The sequence below is a fragment of the Chrysochloris asiatica genome, unplaced genomic scaffold, assembly GCF_000296735.1.
Source record: "Chrysochloris asiatica unplaced genomic scaffold, ChrAsi1.0 scaffold00022, whole genome shotgun sequence".
Taxonomy (NCBI): Eukaryota; Metazoa; Chordata; class Mammalia; order Afrosoricida; family Chrysochloridae; genus Chrysochloris; species Chrysochloris asiatica.
The window spans coordinates 26,417,134-26,428,853 of record NW_006408540.1 but is presented as its reverse complement, the minus strand read 5'-3'; the positions used below and the strand labels follow the sequence as shown (position 1 = coordinate 26,428,853).

Sequence of the window (11,720 nt, the reverse complement as noted above, 5' to 3'; positions counted from 1 at the left end):
GGGAGTAGAAAGCCTCATCTTTCTCCCGCGGAGCAGCTGGTAGTTTCGAACCGCTGACCTTAAGGTTCGCAGCCCGATTCGTAACCACTACGCTACCAATAATGTAGTAGCTCAAAATACCAACCGAGAGGGAAGGCATCTTCACTTCATTGATCAGGCCTATTGTTTCTATACACAGGGTTGATAGGGACGGCAACTTAGACATTGGCTACCTAAAATGGGGGATGTTCTATAAAGGCATGAAGTGCTGGCTTACAAGTTTTCAAGAGAGAGTTTAGTTTCTGAGTGTGCAGGGGATGAGCAGTGGGGAGATAGTGTCGGGGACCTGCCTTGACAGGGAAGTTTGGTTCACAAAGTAGGGAGATCTAGCGGCAAAAGAGATAGAGACAGAATATACACAAAGACACGATGAGAGAAACAAAGAGTCACCCCGAGACCAGAGTGGATGCAAGACTGGCAGGCAGACCCTGGATTGCAGGCATCATGGCCCTGCAGGCAGTAATGCTTGCAGGGTTCAATCTGCATCCGTCTTTTATTTCAGGGAGGAATTTTACACAAAGGAAGAAGGGGATTATTAAAGACAGGGTACAGAAGTGAAATGTGATTTATCTTTCAAAATAGGACACAATGATTTACAGGAACAAATTCTAAAATATACATCACAAATTGTCTTAATAATCTAAAATTCTTAAATTTCCAAAAATTCAAGCAAACTGTTATAAGTTACTTTTTAGGCTCAAATCCTAAGGCAGCGACTCGAGGTTTCTCAAGGCTAATTAACATACCTATAGCGCTTAATCTCTAATGGTTAAAGGAGAAAAGGATTTAAAAGGTCTGAAGAGAGTCAAGCTGTTTCAGCTACCTGGCTTAGGCTTTTAGGAAGAAGGAGGATGTCTGGGTTAATGGTTTACACCTGGGGACGATTTGAGGAGGTTGTCACTATTATTCCTTGAACAATACTCCGGAATTCGCCAATCTACTTTGAGTGAATTCCCTGGGCGGATTGTCTCCAGATTCTCTTTGCAGAATCCCAGCAAACCTGCCTTTGGAACTTTTATGGCCTAGGCTTTAGAAGAGGTTTTTGTTTTAATATTTGTCCATGGGTATCCAGGGCTCTTGTATTAAGTTAATATCAAACATAACTGAATAATTTGATAAAGAACAGTATGGATATGCTTGCCAAGTGGCCAGAGTTTGTTCCTCAGAGAGATTATTTAAGAGAGGCACATAAGAAACCATTTTCTCAGAAGCTACAATTACTGGAATTAAAAGCATAGAATGAATAATAAAACCGAAGAAAATTATTCAGAGGTAGCCCACCAGTGAGTTCGCAAAAGCCTATGAACCCGGGACGTCAGGACACTTCCTTGGCCCTCAGGGTCCCTGGCTAGCAATCCTGAGTGGGGCCTTCATGTTGGATTTTCGTCCATGACACAGGGCCTCAGCATCTCAGTGCTTGTGGTCCTCAACAAGATAGAATCCCCACTGAATAGTTTTCATCTTGTCTAGACAGGTCTGGTGAAAGGAGATGGGGATAGGATTCATTTGATTCAATAGTGAGTAATTGTTATCATGACTAATTGCAATCGTCATAACTGTAAAAGTAGAAGTTTTGTGACATAAAGGGGGAAGTAGTTACTCTTACATTCCAGAAGCTGTGGACTCTGGGACCATCAAGGGAGAGGAGTATGAGTGGAATGTGGGACCCTAACCAGAGAAGCAGTGACACCATAGATGGAGACAGAGATGAGGACATGGAGAGAGGGAGCAGCTGAGGCCTCTAGACTCATGGAAAGAGAAAGACTGTGTGCTGATGGCCAGGAGGCAGGCTTGCAGAACATGCCCTTTGGTTGTTTAAATGATTAAATGTTTTTTGTGTACCTCGAAAAAATGAAAAACAGGGAATAGAAAGAAATACTGTTATGATGATGCATGGAGGAGGGAATTGTAATCATTGCAATGAAACAAAATACTATAGGATGAGTGCAAAACTGATGTTCTCCCATGAAAACTATCACTAGGTTCACAATGAAAGCTTAAGAAAAAAAGAGGTAATTCTGTATCTTAAGATCTGTCAAAAGAACGATCAAATTAAATTATAATAAATATTTGAAAAAAATAATTTTTAAAAACTCACTGCTAAAGGGAATGTGTGGCAGTGTAGGATCAGTACTAGACTGCTTACCACAAAGTCAGCAGTTCAAATCCACCAGCTGCTCCTAGCAAACCCCATATAAGGTCACTATGAATTAGAATCAATTTGACAGCACTTAATAAAAAACAACAAGTAAGGCTGAAGGAGATATGATCTAATTCTAAAAAAAAAACAGTGCTTCCAACATAGTAATAGACAGTGTAATTCTAACATTATTTTGCCATCAGCCACAATTCCATTTCATGATTTCACTGAGTCAGTCAGTTAATATCTACTTATTGATCATCTGGAGTCCTGGTTTAGGGCTGTGGGTTAATGCGCCAGACTGCAGTCATTTGAACTGCAAGATCAGGGGTTCAAGCTCATCAGCTGCTCCTCAGAAACCCTATACAGGGTCACTATGGGTCAGAATCGACTCGACGGCACTTCACTACAACAATAACAATTGATCATCTATTATATGCATTTCACATATATAAATCTGACCCCTATCTGTGTTCTGGACACCAGGAGATATATTCTACTGCCTAAGAGACATCGCTACTTAAACATCAGACATTTTGGAAAGTTACCATGGTCAAAAACAACTTTTGATTTCTTCAGTCTCCTAGTTAATGCATCTTAATAAGTGATACCAGCATCCACCAAAGCGTAATTATTCTTAAATCCTAAATTCATTTCACACTGAATTTGTTCCCCAGATATAATATCAGTAAGACCTGTTGACTTTTCTTCCCAACAATTTTCTACAGTCCTGTGTAGTTCACTGCTGCTCCACTGCAAGCTGCCATCTCTAACTGGAATTCTGTTCTTGCTTATACTTAGTCTGCCCTCTCTAGGTGATTTCCTAGCACATTCCTTTCCACTTTAAGATAAACTCTCCACAAATAGCCAGAGCATTTTCAAACAGAAACTGCAGCTGCAGCTGCTGCATGCTTTAAAGTCAGTTCTGACTCACAGAGACCCTGCATAGGGTTTCCACAGTTGTAAACCCAAGGAGCTCTGGTAGCGTAGTGGTTACGAATCGGGCTGTGAACCCCAGAGTCAGCAGTTCTAAACTACCAGCCGCTCTGCGGGAGAAAGATGAGGCTTTCTGCTCCCGTAAAGATTTACAGCCTTGGAAACCCTGTACAGGGTCGCTATGGGTCGGAACCGACTCGATGGCACTTAACAACAACAACAAACCTTTATGGGAGCAGAAAGCCTCATCTTTCTCTCATGGATTCAAACTGTGGACCTTGCACAGGCAGCCCAACCCTATGCTACCAAGGTTCCTTAAACAGAAACTTCTTGATGTTGGGTGCCATTGAGTTAGTATTAACTCATAGCGACCTTATGCACAACAGAACAAAATACAGCCTGGTTCTGCACCAATCATTGCTATACTTTAGCCCATTGCTGCTGCTACGGTGCCACTCCATCTTGTTGGGATCTTCCTCTTTTTCACTGACCCTCCACTTTACTAAGCATGACATCCTTCTCCAGGGATTGGTTGGTCCCTCCTGATGATATGTCGGAAGTATGAGAGATGAAGACTCACCATCCCGGCTTCTCAGGAGCATTCTGGCTGTACTTCTTCCAACGCAGATTTGGCAGTCAATGGCCATGTTAATTGCTTGCTTAAAACTTCCGATGGACCTAGGAACACCTGAACTCAGGGACAAGCATATAGCCACAGAGGGCTAGAGCTGTGAGTGAAGCACCCGGCTGATATAAAGTGAGAGGAAATGCACAAGAACACCTAAAGTTGTAGATGGTACCCATTTCACCGAGCTTCAATGGCTTGATAATCAGAAGTCAACTAGAGGAAGATTAAAAGAAAAAAAAACAATTTTTGATAAAGGAAATGAGGGTAAATTGCTACAATTTGATGAACTTGACCTATACTCATAGAGGTGTGATGGTGGTGGTGGTTATGTGCCATGGAGTCAGTTCTGACTCATAGCAACCCTGTACAGGGTTTCTGAGGCTGTAAATCTTTACAGGAACAGAAAGCCTCATCTTTCTCCCATGGAACAGCTGGTAGTTTCAAATACTAACAGAGTGGGAAGGAGTCTTCACATCAAGTATCAATGCTATCCCCTCTGTACACAGGGTAGATATGGATGGGCAACTTAGACATTGGCTACCTAAAATGAGCTCTGGTAGCGTAGTGGCTATGAATCGAGCTGCTAATCTCAGGGTCAGCAGTTCGAAACTACCGGCTGTTCCACAGGAGAAAGATGAGGCTTTCTGCTCCTATAAAGATTAATAGCCTCGGAAACCCTGTACAGGGTCTCTATGAGTCAAAAGTGACTCCACGGCACATAACCACCACCACCTAAAATGAGGGGACGATAAAGGCACGAAGTGACTCGCTTACAAGGTTTCAAGGGGGAGTTTAGTTTAATAGTGTGTGGGGAAAGAAAGAGTCCCCACTGAATAGTTTTCATCTTGTCTAGATGGGTCTGGTTAAAAGAGATGGGGATAAGAGTCTTATGATTCAATAGTAATTGTTAGTATGACTTATTGCGACAGTCATAATTATAAAAGTAGAAGTTTTATAACAAAAACAGGGAAATAGTTAATCTTACAGTCCAGAAACAGAGGACCCTGAGACCATCAGGGGAGAAGAGCACAGGCAGAATGCGCGGGACCTTATCCAGAGAAGCAGTGACACCGGAGATGGAGGCAGAGATGGGGACATGGAGAGAGGGAGCATCTGAGGACTCTAGATTCATGGAAAGAGAGGGACTAAGAGACAACGGCCAGGAGGTAGACTTGTAGAATGTGACCTTTGGTGGTGTAAATTATTATATATACCTGAGTGTTTTTTTTTAAAAAAAAAAAAAAGCTAAATTGAATAGAGAGAAATACTTGATGGTACATGGAGGGGGATTATAATCATTGTAATGAAACAAGGTGTGTGATCTGTTGAATGTAAAACTGATGATCTTCCCTGTAAACTTTCACTCAATCCACAATAAAAACCTTATTAAAACAAAACAAAACCTCCCAGTGGCTTCCCATCACTCTTTTTTTTTTTTTTAATTAAATGTTTTTATTTTGCATTGAGTGAAAGTTTACAGGGCACATCATCAGCTTCACATTCAACCATTCATATAGCTTGTTTCATTACATTGATTATTATCCCCGCCATATATCATCAGTTTACAGTGTTTCTCTCTATCCTCTTTAGCTTTTTTTTTTTTTTTTGGATGGGGGGGGGGCTTGCCTTTTTGGAATTTACAGTCTCGGCTTTTAGGGAAGGTTTTTACATTTGTCTGTGGATATCCAGGGCTCATGTATGAGATTACTAACAAGCATTACTGAATAATCAGATGAGGGACAGTTTGCTATGTCTACTAGGTAGCTAGAGTCTGATCCTCAGAGCCTATGGTTTGGACGGTCAACAACGCTTGGGCCCACAGGGGCTTGGCCTCCTGACCAGGTCTGCACTGTCTGCATCTGAATCCTCCTTATTGATTGATTGTTTAAGGGATGCTGCCTGTCTTAGGTGGTCAGTTCCCGTCACTCTTAAAAGCTAAACTTCTTACTTTGTTTTACAAAGTGCTCTCTGATGGAAACCTGCACGTCTCATTTGTACCTTCCTGCCTATACTCACTACTCTTCCTCTGTGTCCCAAGCACACTGGTCAAGCTTGTGCTTGCCTTGGAGCGTTTTCCCAGAACGTCTTGTCCTTTTCCAGACCACTCAATCTAAAGTAGTCCCCAAGTCATACTCTGTATATTACCTAATGGATTGTTGTCAGTAAATGAAATGACTGTGCCATTGTTTGAAGTCTGCCTTCTCCCCAAACCTTGCCCACACTCACTAGGTAATACGATTGCTATCAAGGCAGTGATCTTGTCATGTTTACTATTGTGTGACTGGTGTGTGAATAAACTATGTAACAAGTGGCAGCTATGCTTCTATTGAATACCTCTTTTTTTTTCCTTTTTTTAAAATTTTCATTATTATTGCCTTGTATTAGCATCTTTATAAATCCAATCTTTATTTATCTTTGGAGGTTAGAAACAGTCCATAGAAATTTAGACCTAGTGTAATGTTGTTGTTGCCAGGTGCCATCGAGTCAGTTCTGACTCATAGCCACCCTGTATAGGTTTTCCAAGGAGTGGCTGGTGAGTTTGAACCGACAACCTTGTGGTTCAAATGGACGTTATGGTCGAGTGCTTATCCTACAATGCCACAGGATGGTGGATGCTGGTATCATTTATAGAGATGAACTAACTGGGAGAGTGAAGAAATCAAGAGTTGTTTTTAATCACATTAACGTTCCAAAATGTCTGATTATCTAAGTAGAAATGTCTCTTAGTAGGATATACCTACTAGAGTCCAGAAAAATGATAGGGATCAGATATATATATATGAAATGCATATAATTATCAATAAATAGATACTTTAATACATTAAAAATGCACATGTTCATAAAGAAAATGAACTACATTGGCATTTTGTCACATGTTAATACCACTTGTGGAAGGTTCTAGATTATCCCTGGGGATAGAGGTGATATTCCTAGTCAGAAAGTACTGAGAGTTGTCTATATGGTTCTTTTATGTGCAGCAACACTGTATGTAGTAGCGCATACTAATAATAAGATGTAAAAAAGATAGATGGTTGTAAGTGCATTTCATAACTTGAGTACCTCCTAAGCCATGGAATACCTATGTTGAAATTGTTCTTTTGATAGTATTAATATGAATGGGAGTGATGATAGGATAACACAGTTCTCTGTTTTCTCTTGTTTATGTTCTAGATATGAAGCCCCACAGATTGCCTTACGTTGTGGAATAATGCTGAGAGAATGTATTCGACATGAGCCACTTGCCAAAATCATCCTCTTTTCTAATCAATTCAGAGATTTCTTTAAGTATGTGGAGTTGTCAACATTTGATATTGCTTCAGATGCCTTTGCTACATTTAAGGTAAATTATTTTATCTGAACCAGCTAGGTTATTTCATTTCAGGATTTGACTATGGTTAGTTGACCTCTGAAATGACAATTTAATTTAAAAAGCAAAAAACTAGCTTCCTTAGGCCTGAGCATAGCCAACTATGTATGTTGTGGCTCATAAGAGGCATAAGGTAATTTGCTGATTTGCTACATTGTGGAAAAACAGCCCAAAATACTTAACAACAAGCTTAGCAGAATGGATTCTAATATATACAGTTAAGTGTGTGTGTGGGGGGGGGGATTGCCAATCTATGTATAACATGCTATCATTTGTGTTAAAAAGAATTTAAGGGGTATAAGCTACCACGTAAGCTATGTTGTTGTTGTGAAGTGCCATAGAGTTGGTCCAATGCATAGCAACCCTGTATAGGATTTCCAAAGAGCAATTGGTGAGCTTGAACTGCTGACTTTATGGTTCAAAGCGATTTTGCAGTCAGGCGCATTAACCCCACAGTGCCACATGCACCCAATTCCTCAGGAATGATATATAAGAAGGAGTAACAATGATTACTCCCAGGAACAGGAACTGGTTATTGCAGGTAGAGGGAGAAGTGCATATTAGAATGCTACGAATATGTTATCAGTGCAATTCTTAAATTCTCACCTGTTGAAACAAAATAATAATAAATTACAATGTCAGCTTTTTAGCAACCATTTACATTTTTATAAACTTAGCTATTTTGCTGTTATGTAGGAAATAAATTTCATTTTACTTGACGTTAAAAACTTTCAGAAAGTTAATAAAACAATCAAAAAAGTATTCAGAGAGCATATCAGAAAGTAGTGTGTCTGATTTGAAAACAAAATACCAAAAGTTAGAATGATATAACCTTTTGAAGTCTTTGTTTTAGAAAATAATTTACTTATTCTTATGATTCTATTTTTTGTATTTAATTAATTATTTTATTTATTTTTAACTTTTTATTGTGAATTGAGTAAAGGTTTACAGACAAGTTTTTTTAGCTTTACATTCAACAAAGCATACACTTTGTTTCATCTCAGTTTGCAATCCCCTTCGTACAGCAAAAATTATCCTACTTCCTCCTTGTGTTTTCCCATTTACATCTTATATTTCACAAATGAACAAAGTAACTATTCTCTAATATATTTTGCAATTGGCACTAATGTCTTTGACATGTTCATTTTTCATTGATGAAAAATTTTTATACTTCAAAGGCAGATAAAAGTTTTGGAAAACAGCAAAACACAATTTGACATGAAGGTTAGTGGATGAAGGTAATCAAGCTAGCTAGAATTGGAAAATTATAATGATAAAAGTAAATTTAAAAGTTACTAAAATAGAGACATCAAGGTTAGTGGATGAAGTGGACGGGGTTGATCAAGCTAGCTAGGATTGGGTTTGGTAGGCATAATTATAATGATAAAAATAAATTTAAAATTTATAAAAATAGAGTCTAATTTTCTTCCATGCCTACCAGAGTGACTCTAGAGACCATGCTAGAAGAGGAATTACAAATATATTTTCAACTGATGATGGCACAGCATCATTGAAAAACGAAGTTTAAGGTTTTTATAGATAAGCCATTTAGATATTAAAATTCACATTCATTTGTGTAAAATTATTCCAACAGTTTCGTTGTTCCATTTACATAATTTAAATGTACCTCTACTTTTTTCAGAATGTGAATGCATGTTTTATTTTAATTATAAGCATACATAACTTTAATTTTTTAAAATGTCACCTTAAGTACATATTTCAGTGATGACATACTCATACATTAATGTTAACATAGGGATGGATCCTGGTGTGGTGCTGTGGGTTAATGCGCTGGACTACAAAGTCAGGTTGAACTACAAGATCAGCAGTTCAAGCTTACCAGCTGCTCCTCAGAACCCTGTACAAGGTCACTATGGGTCAGAACCAACTTGGTGGCACTTAACAATAACAACAATATTAATATACTCAGTTTGAAAGTTGCTTGCAACCTAGTTGATACTTCTTTTTACTACCTTTCCAAAGATGGAGAAAAGATTTGTTATGTGGAAAAGTACTGATTATTTATAAACATGGACATTACTCAGCCTACTCTGAGGTTCTCAAATTTATCAACAGGTAAATTATCACACAAGGTCCCATGAAGAGTGAATGTCAGGAAACAGACTCATTAAAGGGCCAGATATTAGAATGGAGGAGGAGGAGAAAGGGGAGGGGGTGAGTGAGTGGGCCCTGTAGAGGCAGGCTACAGGCTGCGACTCTGCATACTGATTAGCGGGGAATGGACTCTGCCCTGAACAGAACCTAAGTAAGGGGTAGGCAAGGCTAGGAAGCTGCCTGGTGTTACCATAAAAAAGGGTTTTGATCACCTGCTGCTAACATACTCAATACTCAGAGACGGAGCTCAGAGCAAAGCGGAACACATTTGTAGTGCATTAATATATAGGTCGCTATGGATCGGATCCGACTCGAAGGCACTTAACAACAACAACAACAAATATATAGGCAACCTGTATATTAATGTATAATTAATGTTGGAGGAAGACCCCCCAACGACATGGATTGGCCAAGTGGCAGCATCGATGGACTCAAGCGTGGCAACATTAGTGAGGTTGGCCCAGGATTGGGCAATGTTTCATTCTGCTGTGCTATGGGTTCGAACCAACTCGATGGCACCTAACAACAACAATATACAGGCGAACAGGGAAGCAAGAATCTCCCAGATCTGCCTCTGGGAGGATAAAGGGGATGGGGAATTTAGAAAGATCTTGGGCATGGGGTAGGAGGCCTAGGAATTTCAGGAACTTCCCTGTTACTCTGCTATCACCAGTTGTACTGACCCTGCAGACATGTTGCCTCTAACAGGCACTGTTAATTTTTCCAGTGGTGGTTACCAGTGGCTTTCACAAGACATTTATGGCTGTTTTCTTCATTCCTGTAATAGTCCTTGGAGTGGGGATCAGCTACCAGTTACCTAAATCAGTCTCCAGGAGTAGACACAGTCTGTATTTCTTGAGAAAGCCCCTCAGGGTGTTCTGATGTACACTATAGTTAAGAGTCAGTCCTGCAGGTAGTTAGGGGGATTGAGTTATGGACATAGTGATTGTTTCAGCTATCCCTGTTTACTGATTTTCCTTTTGTTCCTGGGAGGAGAGTTGCTCCCTTTGTTTTGGCACAAGTTCTGCTTTGGAGATTGAAAAGTTGTAATTAATTATGAAATGTAGTTAGGAAGGGAGTTAAACTATTCTAAGATGGTTGTGTTTTGCTTTAACTAAGCTAAAAACCCTCTCAGTGCTCCCAATTCCTCAACACCCCCATTTCACTGACACTGCTTTGTCAAGGAAACCAAAGCGTCCCTGGAAACAGTGAAATGAGGAACTTTGAATTGACTAGAATGCCTGTCAGAGAATACATTGGAGGATGATGGAGATATTGGAAACCACTTGGGTTGGTGTGGGTGGCAGATGCTAGGGGCATGCGTAAGCAACAACAGATGGTTATGACAACTCTTTCCTGAGGAAGGGGACCCTGTGGACTATGGTACTTTTGTTTTAACAAATGGGGCAGGCAGTTTAGAACCAGCACTGAGCTTCCTGAGATAATAGAGGAAAAAGTGCGTGCTATCCTTCCCCAAAACCTCAGCCACATCTATGATAAACAGGAACTAGACCAGGAATCTCAATTTGAATTGATGGAGGTGACCAGCCTGCTAAAGTTTTCCATGTGTCCACCCTGTCCTGCCTGCTGGTGGATTCTCCCTGAGGAAAGCAAGAGGCAAGGAGGACCCATGCCTGGAAGTTGGGGGTAGATAGAGAAGGGCAGGGAAGAAAGAAAGTTAAAGAAATGGAGTATAGTAAAGATAAAGATTGAGCTAAAGGAAGAAGACAAGTATAGAATAGAGAAATGGGAAGGAAAAGGAAGAGAGGAAAAACCTGGGAACAAATTATGAAGCATTAACTGGTGGGCAGAGCAAGGGGAGTGAGGCTAACATACCTGGATATATCTCACAGTGTTGTCACGTCCCTAGAGGCTTCTCCACAGGTGACTCAGTATCACCTAACAGAAGTGTGTAGAGACTACAGGTGAAGCCAGGAAAGGTAAACTGGGAGCACTTGGTAGTAATTCTATGTCATATATGAAGAGTAACATTTAATACAATGATGATTTCACTTCTTTATGGCAAAATGTTGGTCCCTAAACAACTAAGTATGGACACCTGCTATGGCGCTTTAGGCTCAGCACTAGACTACAAACCCCGAGGTCGGCAGTTCAAACCCACCAGCTGTTACTTGGAAACCCTATACAGGATCGTTGTGAGTCAGAACTTCTCGATGGCACTTAACAACAACAAACAACTAAGGAGGTGTTTCTAATAATACTGTAGTTCTATTTTCTCTCTTTTTCTATCAGCTATCTCTTTGTTGTCAAGGGAACAAGTTAGTTCCTCTTTAAAAACATAAGTTGTTAAGTGCTTGTTGAGTCGATTCCAACCCATAGCGGCCCTATATAGGGTTTCCAAGGAGCAGCTGATGAACTTGAACCACTGACCTTGCAGTTCAAATGACTTTGCCGTCTGATGCATTAGCCCACAGCACCACACGGTACTCAGCTCCCCAAATCATTACAAACATAGAAGGAAGTCTAATGAAGGG

At 40.1% G+C, this 11,720-nt stretch overlaps 1 protein-coding gene across 1 annotated transcript in view; it reads left to right on the top strand.

Moving 5' to 3' along the window:
- Positions 1–11,720, top strand: part of CAB39L (calcium binding protein 39-like) — a gene marked incomplete at its 3' end in the record, with an annotated part of 110,009 nt that overhangs the window by 62,906 nt on the left and 35,383 nt on the right. Inside the window, exons 4-5 of the mRNA XM_006837696.1 lie at positions 6,428–6,461; positions 6,886–7,083. Coding sequence (XP_006837759.1) covers positions 6,428–6,461; positions 6,886–7,083 — 232 coding nt within the window. The remainder of the gene's footprint in view (positions 1–6,427; positions 6,462–6,885; positions 7,084–11,720) is intronic.